We start from the raw sequence: 21,935 nt of genomic DNA, 5'->3' as shown, positions 1-21,935 counted from the left end.
ACCTGAACCTTAATCATTCAAGACATCGTTAATGTGTACAGAGTCTTCATGGGGTTAAAGTAAGTCCCAACTCTGCCCAAAAGACAAGAAAATCTGCTAAAGAGCAGTTGTCTGATACCTGCTCAGCCCAATTTTAGTTTGGAGGAGAAGGAGGAGAAGAAGGAAGAAGGAAGAGGAAAGGGAAGAAGAAGAAGAGGAAGAAGAAGAAGGAGAAGAAGGAAGAGGAAGAACGAGAAGAAGGAGAAGAAGAAAAAGAAGGAGAAGGACGATGAAGGAGAAGGACGATGAAGAAGCAGGAGAAGAAGAAGGAAGAGGAGGAGAAGAAAGAGAAGGAAGAGGATGATGACAAAGAAGAAGAAGAAGGAAGAGGAGGAGAAGAAAGAGAGGGAAGAGGACGATGAAGAAGGAGGAGGAGGAGGAGGAGGAGGAGGAGAAGAAGAAGAAGGAAGAGGACAATGAAGAAGAAGAAGAAGAAGAAGAAGAAGACATACATGTCTATTATAAGAAGAGTTGCTGTAATCTACTAGTTGTTACAGAAGAATGATAATGACTTAATTAGTAAAGAAACTCGGTGTTAATGAGTTAATCAGTGAATGAATCCACCAGGAGTTTCCTGAGTTGTACTGTAGGTTGTAAATTTAACTAGAACGAACAGCAACGATGAGTTAAGAGCAACAGAGTTTCACCAGCTGAGTAACTTCAAACGCAATAATGATAATTTACTGTATTCTGTCTGTGAGAGTCATACTGAGAGGAGAAAATTGGTGTCTCTGCTTCGTCTTTGGGAGATAATTATTTGGCATTCTGTTTCCTGGTTCGATTATAAACTGAAGTGATGACAGGAAATGAAGTGAAGAGACGGGGAACGACAAAGGTCCTTTAACCGATGCCAACTAATTGCGCATTATAGTCCGAACCGAGTCCACAGGCGTAAAGATTTCTGAGATTGTTGGTTCGATATTTAATTCTGAGGAACTTACATGAAAACCTGAAACAGAAACTTGTGATTTATCACCAGTCGAAGCGCTGCGACCCGTGCGACACTGAAGTAAACAAAGACGCACTCATCGCGTCTTCAAGGAGATACTGGCTCGGCTTCTTACAGAAATTAGTTCTGCTTCTCAGAGCGATGACACGTCGTATATAATCAAATATTCCTCCTCATGCTGCTGCTGCTGCTGCTGCTGCTGCAGGGCAACTGAAACTAGAGTGGGAAAGTCTGCGTGTTATTCCCTCAGCATCTACTATCAAAGTACCCTTGAGCAAGGCTTTTTTCTCTACCAGTGGGTGCTCCTCTTGCCAGTAAAGAGGATGATATAGTTGGATGTGTAAGTGTATGAATGTAAAGCAGGACAGTGCTGCCTGCAAAGAGAACATCTGTCCTGATTAATACAGATGTGTGACAGAGGTGTGAGGCTTTGACAGGTGGAAAGCTTCAGTTTATTGTTTGTTTTTGTGTTTTCTGGCGCAGCAGCAGCAGCAGCGAGCTGCGTCTTTGAAGCCGGGGTCGTTCAGGGGCTAATCCTTCCAGCATTCCCACAATCCACTGCTGTTTATCAAATCAACTGAGCAGCCCGGGATAATACGCCAAAAACACGCTCACACAAAAGCATTTTACACACCGAACGCTCGACGCTCACCAGGAAATTAGGATTCAAGACCGTAAATGTCCGCCTCGCTCTTAAGCAAAAACAATCATCCTCGCCTTTGTTCGCTTTGTCTCTCACACACACACACGCACACGCACACACCTGACAGCAACGCGCTCATTAAGTGACAGTCTGTCCAGATGAGTGTAGTGTTTGGGTGGATCTCCAGGGGAAACCAGTCAGCCTTAAACACAACTATCTCCTCCTGCAGCAACAAGCCTGATAACAGACAGTAATCGCTGCTGCACAACCAGACGGGATGACAGGGGGGTGATGAGGAGAGAGGGTGACGAGGGAGAAGTGACACATCATGACAGAGAGAAGAGACACAAACTGAAGGAGGATGTGACACGGTGGAGGATGGAGAGAGAGAGAGGGTGAAAACAAGGGTGACAGAGAGGTAACAGACACACACATGGACAAAGAAACACTCTTGAACTTTTACTCACTCTGTCAGTCTGTTTGAGGTGGAAACCCTCTACAGAGATGTTAAATATACTCTGGACTGGTCTACTATCACACTGCTGCAGCCAGGTGAATTTACAGTATAACGCTCCTGGTGCACGAGGCAACACAACCAGCTGCCAGAATGAAATGTTGGTATTTTACATTTCTGTAGACCACGGATACAAATGTGTAAGTGTCACATGTATCACAGCAACATTTTTGTGTTCGTGGCGACCCAAACCAGCCATTTTTTTTAGGGAAGTCAGACCATCTCCATCCGTGTTTGTGGTGACAGAACCAGCTATTTTTAACCAAAACATGATCTTTTCCTAACACTTACGCTGCGTTTTTTGTGCCGAAAACTAACCAGACTTACAGCACAGCGTTGTCACAACATCAACACCCATTTTAGAACAATGTGAATCATATCAACTGGATTAATTATTGATGCATTCATGTGTTCAGTGCTTAAATGTCGAAGCTGGTAAAGGTGGGTCAACTATCATATAAGGTTTATCTGCCATGTATTAGGTAAATATGTTTAATTACTTTCTAAAATGCAAAACAGTAGAGCCTCACAGACCTGCTAGCATAACTATATACTCTTAAGTCTAAACCCTTCATGTCAACAGTGACACCATATTTCCACAATCACAAATCAGGAGTTTACATATTATGAGGCACTGAGGTTGCATCCACACAAACTATCAGGACTCAGGCAGTGTTGCTGTAGGAGACCTCAGTGGTGTCAGTCTGCCAGACCTCACTGTGCATCTCTGGACTGAGCTCCAATTAAGTGGAGTTGTCTCCCTTTCACCACCTCGTTAGCCTAATTGGATTAACGAGGAGGAACCGTTTGACAGACAGCTGGTTTAGGAGCATCACAGCATAGGTACACAGTGTCTCAGACATGCTGCAGTTGCTGTAGAAAACATACAGCTGATATAGAAGTAATTAAGCCTGTCAGTTTCAGTCAATCATTGTTTGATTGTCTCCGAACAAAGAGGTGAAGTTGTGTCGAATAAACGAGAAAGAAAAACATTTTCTGGGTCTAATAATCTCTTCTGGTTCTGTGTGATCAACAACAGGAAGTGAATCACAAGCATAACAAGAACCAGGATTTCCAAATAACACCATAAGGTTCTAATACAACACATGAGAACAATTAATGAGTCCATAACGGACCCACTGAGCCATGATTTTTCTGATCACGGTGCAGTTTTGGTTCAAGTTTTTACTACGTTGGAAAATCCCATTTTTTGTAATAATGAAGAAAAAGAGACTGAAGCAGAATTCAAGGTCCCGTCTGTTCTGAAACATCCCATCATGAAATTCATTAAAGGCTTGTTCTGAAGAGAGATTTCTGCTGGTTACAACACGGTACCGGAGAAAAGACAAAATGATCAGGAGAAAAAAGGGAAAGGGATGTAAACTGATCACCACTTCCTCCCTCACAGAACAAATAACTGTTGCACCTGTCGGCTGCAGTGTTCATAAATACACCGACTGTATCGACGGTGTTGATTCAGGACCGACTTCATCTAAGTTTTATTTCCATTATGTTTAGCCACGTTCGCTCACTTCCTACCTCTCTCTCGGTCGAGCAGTTTATAGATGTTTTAATGCAGAGATATTACATGTTACATCTTTAAATGATTAATCGTTGTTTTGTGATTCTTTCAGCTCCAAACTCAACTATTCTGTTCAGGTTGAACGGTGCAAGAAAAACTCTCCTTTGACTATTTAAGCAAAACAAAAATCTGGGACTCAATAAAAGATTAAATGAGAGAAAGTGATTGTTTTAAAGGCTGAGTCAGCAATAAGTTCTTCCAAAGTGCAAGCCTGTTCAAACCGATAATGGACCGGCGTCTTTTTTTACCCAATTAGAGCCGCAGAGCTGGCAGACTAAACATCAGCTGGCAGGGTCGGGGTCGGGTCGAGTCAGGACGAGCCGGTTCAGTCTGGGTCCAGCACAGCTGAGGTCCAAACGAGACAAAACTAGAATAGAAGAGTCTTTGTTTGTTTGTTCGCTCCCACTTTACGTGAGATAATCAAACTGCATTACGTAAGGAGATCCTCACACACTGCACGTCTGTGTGTGTGTGTGTGTGTGTGTGTGTGTGTGTGTGTGTGTGTGTGCGCGCGTGTGTGTGTGTGTGTGTGTGTTGTCGTATCTTTGCCAGTATAACCCACTGGTAATTGGGGTGGCTTCCAACTCCTCTGGTGAAGGGTGTGGATGGTCATAATGAGAAGATTTTTGGCTCGTTTTCCTGTGTGTGTGTGTGTGTGTGTGTGTGTGTGTGTGTGTGTGTGTGTGTCAGACTGATTGTTTGGGGGTGATGGCGCCTCAAGGCCAAGTGCTGTTAGCCTGCGCTGGCGAGCCGCCGACCCTCCGGCCTCGCCTTTTGTTTAACCCAGATCAGTTCGGAGAGGGGAAGCTACTAAACCACCCACACGCTCGGGGCATTCTGATTGGCTTTGACAGACTGTAAAGAGGAACCTGATTGGATGTGACAGTTACGGCCCGCCAGCCAGTTTGCTGACCCAGACTGGTAGAGAGAAAGGGGAAAGGTTGGGCACTGGATGGCAAATAAACAAAAAGCTTAAAAGGCTCCTGTAGGAACAATATGGAGGTGAAGAAATCTCCTTAAAATGTGTTTTAATTTCACTGATTACATAATATGACACCCCCCGAATAAAACACGGCTTATATATTGTAAATAAATCACAACTTGAGCATTCAAACACTCGTTTTAAACTATTTTAAAAGAGCTTTTAGATAAACCGATTTGATTTCTTCACTTCAGCGTCTGACGGTGTAACATCTGACAATTAGCAAGTAATTAAAGTGCAAGGTGCCACATTTTCCTTGTAGTGCCAGACTGGTATAATGTGCTGTGCTGCCTCCCTGAGTGTGAATGAAAAAAGAAAGAAGAGTCACAGTAAGGGGCGAACTAAGGACAACACTGGTGTCCTGCTGTGTGCTGGTCAGAGGTATACAGTATATGAGCCAAAATCAGATTGATGGTTGATGGTTTTGATGCCTCATTTGACCATTTTGCTCAGTCATGTTAAGAGCTTTTCAGTGTATTTTCACACAAAAATTTAACCGAAGGTCCACTTAGCTTTTTCAAGCAGCTCTTTTAACCACTGCTGTTAAATGGACCTTAAGTTTTTATTTTCTGGTAAAAACTGAATGAACTGTCACTCACTGAATGATTCAATGCAGCTTTAGTTGAAGGGCAAAAATTGCCTTTTTCCACAGCTATGCAAACAAGTAAAGTACAATTTAGGCTTAAGTGGGCTGACGAACTACCCTTATCTGATCTACAGATCTGTTCACATTGATAACAAGGCAAAATTTAAATGGTAATGGGATTGCAAACAAAGTTGATGGAAAGATTGCATAATAAAATCACTGTGGGTTTAATTTAGGTGCCAAAAATGTGTCTGTGGGAGCTGAAAATGCTTCAAATTGAGGAGAAAATTCACATTTATCAGGGAACTCCAGTGACGCCATTAAATTCAGCGATTCCCTGCTGGGCCTAAGAATCTGGGAGTCTTAAGAGAGTATTTTTTGAGCTAAAATGTGTTATAAAGGTAGCAAACCCCTTTTCAGGAAAAATCAGTGTGTAGGTTATGTGAAAAATAATAGTGAGTGTGTAGTCAAGAGAGAGTGTGTGACGCTGAGTGCGACGTTAGCAGTTACGTTATAGCTGTGAGCGCAGCAGTGCAGTGTGTGTGGAGTAAACTGTACATTAGCTGATGACTAAATGCTACAACTCCTCAGCACCTGAGCCAAGTTCACGTGTGCCGCTCGCCACCTGCTGATTTAGGCCGCGGTCACACATACGCCAAATCTATGGAGGCGAAGAAGTGGAGTCGGAGCTACAACCAATAGCAACGACGTGTGTGTGGCCGACCCCTCAACAGGACTAAGGACTACGATGGCCCGCTCACATTCAATGATGCGAAGGCCTAATGTGAAGTACTTAACGACTTCAACCCTAGGCTCACTTAAGGTGGACTGACCTTTAAGGTCACTTATCTATCATTTGAGTGACTTGCTGCTCCTCTGACACAGTGCAATCCTTCCTAATCTGTCAGTGAATTAGATTTATTGTGGGTTTTTTTCAAACTGGTTCCTCGTCTTAATGCTCTTTCAAGATATCGCAATCCCAATATCTGCACACGGATTCCTTCACAAACCAACAAACTGGCTTCGGTCTCACTGTTTGCTTTACTCCTTGTGCCGTGTGCCGTTAAACACACAGGAGAGATGATGTAATTAGTGTTTGCAGAAATGACCGCAGCGAGCGTAGCACAGGAGCCAGAGACGATGCAGAGTGAGCGAGAGCCTCTTTAACTCCTTCTCATTGATTTTAGCTTCAAATGTCTAAACCTCAGGAGAACCACACACACATTCCTCCCGTCTTTCCTCGTTCCCACACTCACTCACTAATGAATAACACATGAGGGTTTTTTTTTTTTTTAATCTTTACTCAACGCTGCTCATTAATATAAAGAGGAAATGCACATGTCTGCATTCAGCCCTGATTGAAACCTCCTGCATGGATTTTTTACACCAGCTGCTCGTCCTCTTCCTCAATCTTTCCTCCTCTCGCTCCTCCTCTCACTCGTCCTGCCATCTTGTCATCTTGAATAAATTCCGCTCGTGTCATCTCCTCCTCGTCTCCTCCTCAAATAAATCCTGTCCTTTCTGGATTCCTTTCTCTCTCTCTCTCTCTCTCTCTCTTTTTCTCCTTCCATCACATAAATCCTTTCATTTCTGACTCCACAGGTGGTGGGATGGAGGAAGGATCTGTTGCCATGGAGACGGTCTCGGGCCTCGCTCGAGCCGATGCGGCGCTGCAAAAACCCGACAAGATCTGCACGCTGCAAACACACACTCGTGCACACGGACACACACACACACACACAGCCACCTAATAATAATGTGTTTATCTTTGAAGAGCTGTTTTATGAGGTCCTGCATGTGTGTGTGTGTGGTGTTATGCATACTCTAGGTGTGCATCCATGCATCTACACCTGCACAGCCTGTTTCTTTTCCTCCCTTGTGACTTGGTTTTGACAGTCAGTCAATTTAAATCCAGGTGTGTACGCAAGTCTGTCTCTGTATGAGTGTTTTCCGAAGACAGATGTTCATGAATGTTACATGAACGTCGTCACGAACGCTCAAACGTTGGGCTCATCATTTTCAAAATGATCCATGTTTATTACATAACAGGCAACAATCTGATGGAAAAAGAGATCAATAATAATTTTTTGGCTGAACTACTATCCCTAATCCAATAATGCAGAGGGACGTTCACAGTGTTGCACTTGTTCTTTACTCATAAGGAGTCAGAAACAGAGGGAGAAATTCAAACCTTGCTTAGTTTATTCTTTTCACACACCTAGCCAGCAGCTGCAGGTGTGAATGGTGGGCTGCTGGTTTTAGAAAAGTTACAGACAGGTGTGGGTGGGAGACGTCTCTTAACCATCCGACCGGTACTTTGGTTGGAGCGTGTAGATTTAATTACAGTTAGGGAACAAGTGGGTCACAGTTAAAGAAACTGACACGACTGTCAGTAGAAACAGGAAGGGAAGAGCGCACGGTTACGTTATGGCTCAAGTAACCACCGTTCCTGCAGGGGCGAGTTCACATACATGATTCACTGTCAGACTGACTTCATCATGTTGCCGACAAACTGGTTAAAAAACAATTATTCACAAAGACCACTGGCATGTTTTATGGTGGAACATTTTCTAGCACGATGTTTGTTTTCGATGATTGGATCTTCAAGCGCTTAAAACATTTAACATTTTATTTCCTCACTTGGAGAGAAAAAAAGATGACAGTGCGCTGCCCCACTGCGCTCCGGCAGCACTGCAGCCACGCTCCTGACCTGACCGTCATGATCACCAACGGTCGGGATTACTACAGCTGCTCGAGGACTAGTCGCACGAAGGTAAACGTATGTTCTTTTCTGGCATTTGCTAAAACACCTGATGTTGTTATTCTTGAAAAGGTTAATCTCTTTATACAGGTATTATGTGCAGCTGGAAGGGACTCTGCTGCTGCTGCTGCTGCTGCTGCTGCTGACCCTGTGCTCGTCAGCCTGTTTTGTGTTACAGCATTTAGTTTTTATGTGTTTACATTCTCGTCTTTTAACTCGTCTTTTAACTCGTCTTTAAAGTTTTACCTTTGTGTGTGTGTGACGTGTGTCATTTTTATTGTGTCTTCCGGGCTGCAGGTAAAGATCATTTTCATTTAAGAGTAATCTGATGATTGTTTTCTCGATGAATCATGTAAAATATGCCCATCACAGTTTCACAGAGCCCGAGCTGAGGTTCTTGAATCATTTGATTTTCCATTAAAATCTTAAAATATTGAGCTCACTGTCAAAGAGGCCTATAAAATATTCACATTTAAGAAGCTTAAACCTGTAAATATTTTGACATGTTGCTATTAAATGTGCATCAACTCATCAGACAAGAGAAAACAGCATCACACAAACCAAATAAATCCTCTTCTCTAATTATCCGTCTTTCTGCTGAACCTGGCTTGTTGCCATGACAGGTGTGTGTGTGTGTGTGTGTGTGTGTGTGTGTGTGTGTGTGTGTGTTCACAGAGGAGTGTGATGGGCGGACTGAATGCTAATATGACAGTGTGCAGCAGAGGAGGGCCGGGGAGGATGGTGCACGAGCTGACGGAGAGGAGAGGGAAGCTCGTTCACGTGCATGAACTCAATGACTCGCTTCACCAAGGACACACTGATGCACAGACAGTCTAGCACCTACACACACACACACACACACACAACATATCAACACACACACACACGCTCACGCATTTCATGGATCATAGACTGTAGAAAGCAGGCGTACACACACACAGAGACAGGTGCAAGCCTACGCACAAACTAAAAGATGCACTCTTGTTCCATCTTCCATCTTTTTATTTCACCCTCTGCCTCACAAACACACACACACGCCTACATGAACACACAAACATGTAAATTAATGTTCAAGGGCGGCCAGAGTTTGAGAACAACGCCAACTCAGCACTGCTACAAAAAAAAGCACACATACTGTACGCTAATTGTTTCGTCTTTGAGCGGGAAGGACGGAAGCAGCCCGTCGCTGTCAGACTGAAACTTTTTCGGCTTGTTTGATGACCATCTGCAGTCCAGCGCCAAGGACGGAGACAATGACGCCCCAAACAACTGTCACACCTGTGAGTCAGAGCTGCAGCGAGAAAAAAACACCTGGACGCTGACAAGGACGACGACACAGAGGAGGAACACCGGCACTTTGATGATGCTGAGTTTTAGGAGGCTGATAACGACCTTTTTATGTGAAGTTTGTCGTTACATTACATCGTTATAATGTATGAGAAGTTTCCCTAAAGCTTCGTTTAATGTCCTAACCTCAAACTAAAGGGTACAGTGAGCTTTAACCAGTGGTAGTTACTGTCAGCCCAGTCACCAGGATGTAATGTTAGCAGTTAAGTTCTGCAAACCAGATACGTCCAAGGTTGAAATACAGCCAACAAGGCTGCCAAACGAAGGACGAGAGTTTGAGTCACAACCACTGGATATTTTTAAAGACACCTGGAGACCCAAACCAGCTATTTTTGGGGGGAAGTTGTATGATCTCCATCCATCCGTATCTGAAGCCAAACCATGATGTTTTCCTAACCCTAACCGAGTGTTTTTTGTGCCTAAACCTAACCAGAGAGTGAGCACAGCGTTGCGACAGGAAAGAGAAATAGAAAAATATAAAAGTCGGATCATAAAGAAACCTTCACTTGTGGTTTCACAGAGAAGTTCCCGGCTAACATTTATCCTGTCGATTGGGGTTGTTTCTGTTCATTCAGCAGTATCTGCAGGATGAACTGAGTACGTCTTTTGGCCCCAATCAGACAACCCACGCTGCCTTTACAACCTCGGCCAACTCTGTCTCCCCTCCATCAATCCACTCTACTGTCATCCGCCCAACAATCCTTTCAGCTCCTGCTTCCTGATTATTATTTTTTAAGTATCTTTTTTTTTGTGCCTTCCCTAATAAAAAATGTCCTTGGATCTCTTGAAAGGCGCCACGATATCATTATCATTATTATTTTGCTGTTGAAGCCCACTAAAGAGAAAAAAAGAGCAGTGCAGTGTGTTTTTTAAAAAATTGACAGAGCTCATAAGCAGCTTGCAAAATGTTTTCTGCCTGAGGAAAACAACTGGAAAAAGACATCTCTGGCAAACTGTCTGATCGGGTGTTGTATCTGAATATCAACAGGGTCCCATGAGGGTAAACGAGTGTGTATACATGCATACTGGTATTCTGGGTATAAGCCCTAATGCAACCTGCCAGTTGCCAGAGTTGTTCCTTGACTTGAGTTACGTAGTCGTCCAACCTGATCGCCCGACAAGAACGTTGACATCAGACGATCCCAGATTATGTTTTTTCTACAATACGTAGATGGTTTTAGGTTTGGTAATGGTCAGGGGAAATAAACTAAGGCTTAAGCGCTTAGTTGAGACCACATGTCCACTCTGCTACATTAGCGCTCGTTAGCTGGCAGATTGTGAGCTGCAGAGTCATCCAGTGTGAACATGGTGTTTGGGGATACTGTGCTGCGAAGTCAGTGAAACAATCAAAAACAAAAAAAAGTATGAATAAAAATTATGTAGTTTCAACCTGTAGCTGTTCATCAGGCACATTAGAGACCCTCGTCGATATTTTACAAGAGGTAGCTCAACAGATTTTGAAACATCTTAAGTGTCCCAGTAGAGAGAATCAATTCAAGTGTTTATATCCTGTGTTTTGGACCAATTAGAGAGTTTGTATGTTTTTGTTGGACCACGATGGAAACCTTCCTTCAATGACTGTAGCTACTGCCGTGCAGAGTATTTTAATTATCAAATAAAATCAATCAATTAATCAAGGGCACTGGCTCTCTGATCATTATTATTGATCAGCTTGCTAAACATGCAGTCATGTTAGCCACACTAGATTGAAACATGACAGAGCACTAAAATCTTCCACTGAAACGCAAGAAACTTAGATTATTTTAGGGTTAACAGCTGCTTGGAGGAGCGAGAGATGGACTAACTGGTAGAGAAGTTTGAAGATTTTATCCCAAAATGCTGTAACTTCATGTGTCAGCAGGACATTTGCACCTCAGAGGAAGCTGAGCTGCAGACAGACACCTGTAGCACAGAACAGCCTGCACAAACACAAACACACTCAGTCGCACACAGAGTGAAGCCAGCAGCTGGTCGGGTCAAGCCAGTGGCCACCTACGTATGTTAATGTTGGCCCGCAGGCACATCCAGGTGGGAGGATATTACAAATGAGATTAGGATCATTTAGTTTCCCAACAAACAGATTTATCCGGGACAAAGCACATAATAGCCGCCACCGATCTCAATTTACCGCTGCGAGGAAACTTTCTGTCCCTCCCTGTTTCCCCCGGGAGAAAAGACGCCTCGTCTTTTATTTAGTAAGTAATCCAAAAACACCTTCTACCACGATGACGAGGGCTGGAAATTAAGATGAGTCTCATTAGGTTACTTTTAATCAGTTGTTTAATGTGAAAATGATTCAAATGTGACTTAAAAATGTAATTTAAAATGTGATTTAATCAGTTAATTTAATGTTAAGTGAATATTTTCTGGTTTATTTCCTCCTCGATGACAGTAAACTGAGTATTTTTGGGTTCAGAACAGAATAGAAACAAATCTGAGGACGTCATCTCGGACTTTTGGAAACACCGATTGACATTTATTCGACATAAAAATTGGGTTGAGGCCCTGTCTGCTTGTTTCTTTTGCTCCATATAAAGACTAAAGCAATCTTTTACTTGTTATTTCTAGTTGGGGAAACTTACTGTCAAAACATGTCAGTTATTTTTATATCTAGGTTTGTTACATTTTTTCTATTAAATGAAGAATCTTGCAGGATTTATTCTGAGTTCTCCACAGAAGTCTCATCTAACAAACGTACTGAGATTGTGGTTTTTTTTTTCATTTACCAGTTTGTCTTTTGCCAAATCTAGACAGACAAGAATGACAATATTGGAAAAAAATCTCAAAAACTCCAGATGATGTTCAGTGGTGATGTTTTTATAATGATTGATAATGTCTGTGCAAAACATTTGTGTCTGTGACTGAACACTTGAGTGTCCTTTGGTGGAAAAATTGTAAAATTGTTCAAAACATTCGCCTGAGAAGTGATTTTTTTTGCTTACCATGCTAAATATAGTCTTTGGGCACAAAGGGGTTCGTGTTTTATCATTTTTATTGTCTTTAATTATGTAGTGTAAGTGCTCAGGACTCTCTGGAAAGCAGGACTGATACAGACTGGATGTTTCCTGGTTAAAATAGTAAAGAAAAGAAAAGTTTTTTCACTATGTTCAGTAAAAATGTGACTATTAACTGCACGTCTGCGTTGGGATGCAAACTCTGGTATCTTGCATGAATGTCAGACGTTCTGCATGATTGGTTGATTGATTGTTTCGTGTCGGAAACTTAACTTTTAAGATGGCAACAACAACAACAACCCTTTCCCTCTGCTGTCGCTCTGCTAACATGTCTGCATATTACTGATAGTTACTCTGCATTAGTGGGTCAACTACGGCTCCAACAGCAGTTAGTTGATGAATCATCAGACGTCTACTCTGTCTGCTCTGGATGTCCATCACTCAGTCTCTCAGACGTTGAACGTTTCAAGTGAGATTTGAAGAAACAGCGATGCTGACTCTGAACATGACTTCCTTGAATAAATATTTCCAAGATGAACTTTAGGATGATCTGTGAGGTGACACAGAAGCGACAAATGCGACAGATTAGAGTCAAAGCGTTGATGTTTGTACAGTCAACAGTGGAATGTGTACATCTGCTGAGATTCATTAGGCAGAAATAATGAATACGCCAGGACAGATAATGATATCATCTGCAAATTAGAGCTGGGAATGATGGACTACACCCATTGGCACACAGAGATACACACCCACACACACACATGCACGGTCAGTAGGCGGTTTTGAACCACCAGGCTTGGTGAGAACTTCCAGCGTGTGCCAAAATCCAACCAACGTTTTGAGCCTTTTAATGATATTCGAAGCGCGAACGCTTCATGGCGGCGATATGAACACGCTGTTCTGCCAGCCGGTGTCAAAGAATGTGTGTGTGTGTGTGTGTGTGTGTGTGTGTGTGTGTGTGTGTGTGTGGTTTCCATGACAACAGAGAGGATGCAGAGGGAAGAGACTGCAAAGCCATTGTTCACCAATAACCAGAGCTGCAGACGGTGTAAAAATCTCATGATTGTTAATTTCTCTTTGTGCAGTTTTTTTTATCGTTCCGTACGCTGCGATTAAAAAACAGAAAACGGCTGCACTGGGTTAGTGGAGTCATGGAGGGAGGATTTGGCGAGAAGATTAACCCAGTGCACATCAAAGATGATCTGCCAGCTAGCAGATATGTGTCAGCAGGCCAGAGGGAAGCAGAGAGGATGAGGAGGAGGAGGAGGAGGAGGAGGAGGATGAAAGAACAGAAGATGTGTGTAGAAGAGGGTGGTCGTCCAGCAGTTTCTGTGCAGAAATGAGAAAACCATTACTCTGTCAATCAACCATCTACCAGCACGGGAGGGGGAGGGGAGGAAGGGAGGGAGGGACGGTGGCATATCATCTCTATTAAACACACAGTAGGAGGAGGATTGCAAATGGCCACCGGAGAAAAAAAGCCGACAGGAAATGACTGACGGCGTTCTGCTCGGCGGTTGTCAGTTCAAGGCAGTTGGCCACGGCCGTCTGAGCATCGTGCACAGATGTGGGGCAAGCTGCCGCCTCCACCCTCCACCGGTGAAGCGAGAAAATGTGTGCGTGTGTGTGTGAAGGGGATGGAGGAGGACGGTTAGCCCAAGGTTGTGTTAAGGAAGTCTGCACCAGATCTGCCAACCTCTTTTTTGTTAAATATCCACCTGAGTCTGAGCGGACACAAAGTCACTGCTGCAGCACTGATGGACAGTGACAGTCGCACAGAGCTCAGTTATACTCCAACATGAATTTAAGATGATTGTGTTGTGTTTTATTATTTTAATGTCCTGTCTTCATCCTGAAACACTGCACAAATCTCCATCTCATCACCGCAGGTTTAGCTACAATAGCTGCAAGGCTCTGAGGGTGGTCGGTCCAACACTTCGGTCGCCCTGCAGCCAGAATACAATGTTGGCTTTTTAACGTTTCTGCAAATCACAAGTTCAATCAGAATTGTACGCATCATACGTGTCACGCGTCATGTCACGCTCACATTACATGTATATGAGCTGACTGTCATGTATGGAAGTGAAACAACTGGATATTTTTAAGAAGACGTCGGGACGTTTTCCATGTTTATGGTGACAAAACCATTTTTTAAGCCAGAACACAATCTTTTCCGAAAACCTGACCAATGATGGTGATTCGATTGTTGGTCCAGGCTGAAATATCTCAACAACTATTGGATATAAAACCATGAATATTTGTACAGGTACATTATTAACCCCCAGAAGAGGAATCCTAATAAGTCTGGTGACACTCTGACCCAGACTTTATCCCCTGAATGGCCCAAAACTGAAGAACCAAAATAAAATTGTATCAAAGGATCCCAAGTTCCCTTAATTAACTGACTTCCTGCACAAAGTGTCACTATGCCTGCCAGAATTATTTATAATTAGGGATCCTACTTTTAGAAAGAGCATTTCTATATTACAAAAAGAATTACATAATATTTTGCACACCAGATGTTTCTAGCAAAAAACATCTGGTGGAGTCAATGGTAGGCCAAGTCCAGCACGCGGGTCCCGCTTTGGGCAGCCCTGCTCTAGCGCCATCATCAGGCCAAAATTTAAATTTGTCTAACACTTTGGTTTATAACCAAACACCTGCAAAACTGATGAAAATCCCATCAGCTGTACTTTGTTTTTAGCGTGCTGACAAGCTGAACTAACATCGTGAACATGTACAGAGTCCAGATCAGCGACCTGAATTATTCTGTCTCGTCTCAACATACAGGCTCATTTTAAACACGCTGATTTTTGTTGAAACTGGCTGAAATAATCTTCCTGCAGCGGGAGACGTTTTCATGAGTCCAGCAGTTAAAAATGATGAAAGAAGAAGGTGAGAAAAAATATCTTCTTCATCAGCGTCGCTCTTACTGAGGTACCAGCTGGTGTTTCGCCTCCAGAGCAGCAGGGAGCGAGATGCTTTGCTCGAGGGCACTTAATTAGACAAGACTACACTGAGAGTTGAACCCCTGTGCTTCAAGTCGGGGTCGACCACGAGGCAGTTACGCCCCAAAAACTCATGGTGTCATCATTTGTTGTAACACTTTATAATAGCTGTGATGCAATATTCATTTGGCGTCACGGTCGCTCTTTTTCAGGCAACCGATCAAATATGAGATGGGGCGGGGCTTATCACCCGTCACCACGGTAATCAAGAAAATGGTGGAGAAGCTTGTTCTGGCCGTGTCCGTCTGTCCTGAGCTGTACCAGACAGAAACCATCATAACAGAGACAGAAAAGTCCAGTTGTGGGAGCAGATCAACCGGACACCGAATGCTGCTGGTTACTGATCATCCTACGCATTATAAGCTTGCTGTTAGCTTTGTAGTCAACCATCTATTAGCGTAGCATTAGCTAATATCAATCAAAAACAACATGCTAGAAAAAAACTTTATGCAGACACCAACCATTTACAGAATATTTTGACATTCTGGGAAATATGAGACTCGACCCACTCAACTCCCCAACGGACCTATCCACCTTATTCCTAGCCCCGTGATACCTTGCACAAATTATGGGCGCAACTTCTGGCCCGTCCAGCTATGATTAAAGCTTAGTCCACTTAGCTAACGCGTTTAAAGCCTTGAAAGAAGCTCCAGAAGTAAATAAATGCTCCCAAACAACCTCCACAAAAACAAGAAGTCACGTTTAAACACTTCAAAGATTACACAGACACAATAAAACATGTTAACAAGTCAAATTTAAAGGTGGTGGCAGGTGGAATCCCTTCAGAAAGAGCCAAGCTAGCAGTTTCCCCCTGCTTCCAGTCTTTATGCTAAGCTAAGCTAACTGTTTACTGGCTGTAGCTTCATACTTAAAGGTATATTATGTAAGAAATGGCCACGTGAAATTCACTCCAAAAACCAAAATGGGGGCAGCGTATCAGTAAACGCTAACTGCTGCTAAACTGCAGCTGCTGTTGGCTCAGCTCGGTTAGCCGTGCAGTTAGCAGCTCCGACCGGGAGCTTGAAGCACAGGGGGCATCTCTGCAACACGAAACATCGATGTCACAGTGTGAAACTGTTATTTCTTCACATTCTGCTGCTAAGTTTAGCTTCTTATTTCCAAATGTATGTTCTCATATTCACATGTGCACGATGCGTTCATGTGTTTCCTGTATTTTCTGCATGCAAAAAGGAAAAAACACCTCACATCCATCACATTTGAGAGTAAAAACTGTAGCTGCAGACTGAGAGGACATCATTTGGTCAGTGTGTTAAATCATTAGCATTTGGCTCAGATGTGCAGCTTGTCAGGGGAACATGTCTTTTGGACTCATGTGAGTTTTTTCCACCTCTTTTAAAACCCTCCAGCCGAACCTCTGCGCTCCAAGTCAAACACACACAAGAACAACATCATCTTTTCTTTTTCTTTTCCTTTCTCTTTGTGGACTTCTTGGCCATGAATCTCCAGCCAGTGCGGTGACAGGAATCAGCCAGATTATATTGGATTATAACGCCAGACTGATTTCATCTCGTGCACGCTCCTGCATTATTAATCTGACAGTAATGTAGCCCGCCGTGCGCAATGAATCTCAGACAAAGAGGCGCAGAGAACAAGAAAGACAGAAAGACAGAAAGCCTCCGTGTCTCTTCGTCTTCTTTTATGTTTACTCTGGTGTGTTTTCTCCTCTCTGTGTATCACAATGTTTCGTCCAGATCCCCTTCATGAATTATTCAGCAGGTCCCTCCGGCCCTAATCCTCGCCTTTGTGTGGCTGTAGTGCCAGTGCGCCTCCAGGGATCCGGTTTACTGCATCGGCTGGACGCTGTCACTGTCACACACATCTCTCTGATTTCTCCTGTAATATTCCTACAGCGGATTACAGCAAAAGTCCAAGTGTCGATGTATTGACCTGATTTTTTTTTTTTTTGCGGTGATTGCATCCCTAAGATGCCACTGTACCGTCCTACCGGTGTTCCTTGGCATTAAATGGCATTTTTTAAAACCCCCCTTACAATGCAGCATTGAGCTGATAGTGATCTTATTGTTCATTCATATATTAAGATTTCCCTCCTAAATGTGTGAAATCTTAAAATATTTCAATTCATTTCCTGATATTAGGTCTTGCAGGGTGTCCAATCGGTTCATAATGACCTATTTTCCCTCCTGCTGTGTCTCTATAATATTCATAAGGACTCAGATCGTCTACATGCGTCTTTATTGTGACCTAATTTCGCTTTATGGCATTTTTTTTTTTTGTCTTCTGTGGCATCTTTAAAACGCTCCTGCAGGGACATAGCGTTCAGTAATCACTTAATCATGACAAAAGTGTGTCCAAGGCATCCGAATGAAAATTAAAAATTCTCATATTTAAAACATTAAGACGATATTTGATGCATTAGCCATAAAAAATGTGCATTTTTGAGGATGCATTCTTCAAAAACACCATTTATTTCCAGTTTGTAGTGACAAAAACGATATGATGTTGGGACTATTTCACCACATTTTACGAACCAGTAGTCTCTGACTGCCAGATGAGTGTGAAGAGCTTCCTAACCTACAATCAGAGCCTCACTGACCTCCTTTCTGGCTGCCCTGTGGGAGTGCGCTTAGGTACCCTGAACCCCACAGAGACGACTGCTGCAGCAGCGAGACAACTAAAAAGCGATAAACGTGTACAAAGTGCACGGTGGAGGACAGTTTTCTTACCGTGGACAGACATCAAGTGCAGCGCCAGGACGCACGACAGCAGCGTTAGTCTCCAGCATCCCGTGCACAAGCTCGCCTCCTTCCCCTGCATCCTCGCCGTGCAACGATATCTCTTAAGATGATGAGAAAATAAAGAGGATCCCTGCTCTAACTGTGGTGGTAGAGTTCACAAAAAGATGCGGCCAAAAAAGTAATCCGGACAAGTGTTGATTGGTGCGTGCAGTCTAGACTCCAGCCTCCCTGCGCTTCTCCTCCATAGCCGCCTGGTCTCAGCTGTTCTCCTCGTATCCGCCGCTGGTTCACACGCTGAAGCTCACTGAGGCTGCTTCACGGCTCCATTGCCACTGATCGGAGACGGTGAAGGCGAGGGTGGGGTGGTGGTAGTGGTGGTGGTGGTGGTGGTTGTAGTGGTGAAGGCGGGGGGTGCGTTTAGGGGGCGCAGACGCACGCCGTGGCTCGGCTTGGCTTGGTTTGGCTCGGAGCGGATCGGTGCGTTCGGCGCGTTGTGGCTGAGAGGGAACAAACACAAACGCACGGCGGAGAGCAGCGCGCCCGGCAGCCTCCTCTTCATCTGGGGAGGAGGGGGGGGAGAGGGCTGTTGATGCCCCCCCTCCCTCTTCATCCCTCCTCCTCTTCATCCCTCCTCCCCTCTTTCCCAAGACGCTTCCCTCCTCCTCCCCCTCCCCCCCCCCTCTCCATCCTTCAGTTTCCTAAAACTTTCTCCTATTTTTCCTCCTTTTTGTCTTCTTCCCTCCTCTTCCTCCTCACTTTTCTCCACTTTCAGACGTCTTTTCCTCCTCCTCCTCTCAATTCCCCATAAATCTCCTCCTTCTCCTCTTTCGACTGTTTGTTCCCCAGGTTTGTTGTTCTTCAAAACATCCATGTTCTTCCTTCTCAGGCGATGTGTCCTCCCTCCTCACTTTACAAGATTTTAAAAATGTTTTTTCCCCCACAAAACATCTGTCCACATCTTTTCCAACATGTTTCCATTTCCTCTTCCATCCTTCCGTTCCCTCAAATGTTCCCCATCCATTTATCCTCCAAGACTCCTCTCCTCTCCTCTCCCTCTCTTCCAGACAGTTTACCTCATGTTCCCCTTCACGTCTTCATCTTCCAAGACATTTTTAACATATTTTCAACTTTTTTCCTTCCAGAAATTGTTTTGTCTTCATTCCTTCACCATTTTAAAGATGTTTCCTCTCCTTTTTTTCCTCTCAAATCTCACCCCCACCTCCCCCTCCTTTCCATCCTCCATCTTTCCTCTCCCTAGTTTCCCTTCCTCTCTCCGTCCTTCCATTTCCTAAAACTTTCTCCTATTTTTCCTTCTTTAAAACATCTTTCCTCCTCCTCTTCCTCCTAACTTTTCTTCACTTTTAAGCTACTTGTTCTTCAAAACATGCATGTTTCACTTCCTCGGACTATTCCTCTTCACTTTCCAAGAATTGTTTTGTTTTTTCCACAAAACATCTGTCCACATCTTTTCTAACATGTTTCCATTTCCTCTTCCATCCTTTTATCCTCCAAGACTCCTCTCCCTGTTTCCTCTCCTCTCTGTCTCTTCCAGACAGTTCACCTCAAGTTCTCCTTCACTTCTTCATCTTCCAAGACGTCTTTAACATGTTTTCCTTCTGGAAAATGTTTTGTCTTCACTCATCCACCATTTCAAGGATGTTTCCTCTCCTCTTCTTCTCTCTTCTTCCCACCTCCTCCTCCTTCAAATCTTCCATCTTGCCTTTGCCTTGAACTGATTCTCCTCTTACACTTTCCTTCCTCTCCTTCCTGAAACACAGCCCTCCTCCTCTTCCTCTCTCCATCCTTCCTTTTCCTCTTTGTCTTCCCAAACTTTTTCCACCTCATTTTCACACGTTTTCTTCTCCTGCACCTGTCCAAATAGTTCCCTCATCCTCTCTCCAATGTTTGTCTGTCCACCGCTTCTTCTTCCTCCTCAGACTTTGTGTCCTCCTCCCTCTTTTCCAGAGACATTTCTCTTCCTCGTCAGTTATTCCTGGATCTTCCAAAACTTTTTAAATCGCCTTTACTTCTTTTGCATCTCTCCAAATACATTTCCCTCCTACTTCTCTCTTTCCCCATCCTGCCTTTGCCTAGTTTTTTGTCCGTCCACCTCTTCTTCTTCCTCCTCAGACTTTGTGTCCTCCTCCCTCTTGTCCAGAGACATTTCTCTTCCTCTTCAGTTATTCCTTGATCTTCCAAGACTTTTAAAACTTCCTTTTCCTCACTTTTTCTTCCAGACAACTTTTTCCCTCTCTCCTGCACCTCTCCAAAAACATTTCCCTCTTCTTTCTCTCTTTCTCCATTCGGCCATTCCCTCGTTTTTTGTCCTTCCTCCCTCTTTTCCAGAGACATTTCTCATCTTCCTCCTCTTCAGTTATTCCTTTATCTTCCCAGACTTTTTGAACATCCTCCAACCCCTTTTTCTTTCAGAAAACTTTCAGTCCTCTCCTCTGCACCTTTCCAAAAATATTTCCCTTCTTTTTCTTCCCCTGTACTCGTCTCCTCCCATCCTTCACCTCTTATTCCTCATCCTCCTCTTTCTCCCACCATCTGCATCCCAAGTCGTCCTCCCTCTTCTTCCTCCTCCGCTCACACTCAAACTTTACTCTCCTCTTCCCGACACCTTTCCCAAAACTTTTCCACCTCCTCCCTCTCTGCCTCCCTCTCTGCCTCCATCTGTTTCCCAAAGCTTTCAGTTATTTGCTATTCATCTGAGAGTGTTGGCTCTCAAAGGGAGTGCACACTCTTCTCTGGACAACTTTTTTTTTCTTCCTCCCCGAGGGAAATCGGTCTATTTCTGAGGAGCTTAACTTCCCTTCACTGCTCCATGTGTGTGTGTGTGAGAGAGAGAGAGCGAGAGGATGAAGCAGTTTGAGATTATGTAAAAAAAAACACAAAAAAAACAAGCGTGGTGTTTGATGCCGTCAAAACAACCAGCTTTGTTTAAATGGTGCGACACGGAGAAGCAAACAAAAGGGGGGAGGAGGAGGAGGAGGAGGGGAGGCGTGGGGGTGTCTGGGTGAAAGATGGGGGGGTGGGGGTGGTTGGAGGGGTGAATGGGGGGATGCACACGGTGATGAATGCCCAAGGGCCCCGGGGGTAACGGCGGCGGTGGGGGTCGTGGGCATTCTTCCACACAAAAACACGCATAAAGAAGAGAGAGAGGGGCTGGGCAACAGGAGGTGTGTGTGTGTGTGTGTGTGTGTGTGTGTGTAGTCAGTTGTTTACATGTGCATGTGAGAGCAGAAGAAGTGCCAGATTAAAAAATCCCAAAATGTTTAGTGGAATAGAAAATGTGTTCGGTGAGTTGTGAAAAGTAGGTCAGGAGGACATTTTGGTGGCCTCGATTTAAATGATATAAAATAAGATCCCGCTCTGAGTGTTTGGAAACACTGTGCGAGCGTGCGAGCGAGCGAACGTGCATCCTCACAAAGAATCAGCACAACCATCAGTTTATTCATCACACTCTGACCTTCCTGCATATCCCTGCTTTCATCTGATTCCTCTGGACGACAGGTTTTTATCTACTCCACCGCGTGACCCCGATATGAGCCGACAGCAACGCCGGACCAGGGGACGATAACAAAAAAAAAGCATCCCATCTGTTATGAGCTTAATCATATTTTGGTTGTTTTTCTTCCATATTTGAAATGAGGCATCTTCTCAATCTAATAAAGTCTGATGTTTGTCTTTTTCGTCCATCTTTTCCTCATTTTCTCTCTCGCTCTGGTCTTCTGACTCACCTGAGCTGTCATCTGGCCGTCGTCTCAGGTGAATCATCGGTGCTAATTAACTCACAATTAGCGCTTATTACTGTAACAAGAGGCTGCAAACATGTCAGCCGCTGTATGAG

General features: G+C 43.9%; 1 protein-coding gene across 1 annotated transcript in view; it reads right to left on the bottom strand.

Annotated features, from left to right (window-relative positions):
* Positions 1-18,161, bottom strand: part of cspg5a (chondroitin sulfate proteoglycan 5a) — a 57,699-nt gene extending 39,538 nt beyond the window's left edge. Inside the window, exon 1 of the mRNA XM_073486152.1 lies at positions 18,071-18,161. Coding sequence (XP_073342253.1) covers positions 18,071-18,161 — 91 coding nt within the window. The remainder of the gene's footprint in view (positions 1-18,070) is intronic.
* Positions 18,162-21,935: the final 3,774 nt, after the last annotated feature.

This window comes from Pagrus major, chromosome 17 (assembly GCF_040436345.1).
Source record: "Pagrus major chromosome 17, Pma_NU_1.0".
Taxonomy (NCBI): Eukaryota; Metazoa; Chordata; class Actinopteri; order Spariformes; family Sparidae; genus Pagrus; species Pagrus major.
This window is presented reverse-complemented; position numbering and strand designations above follow the sequence as displayed.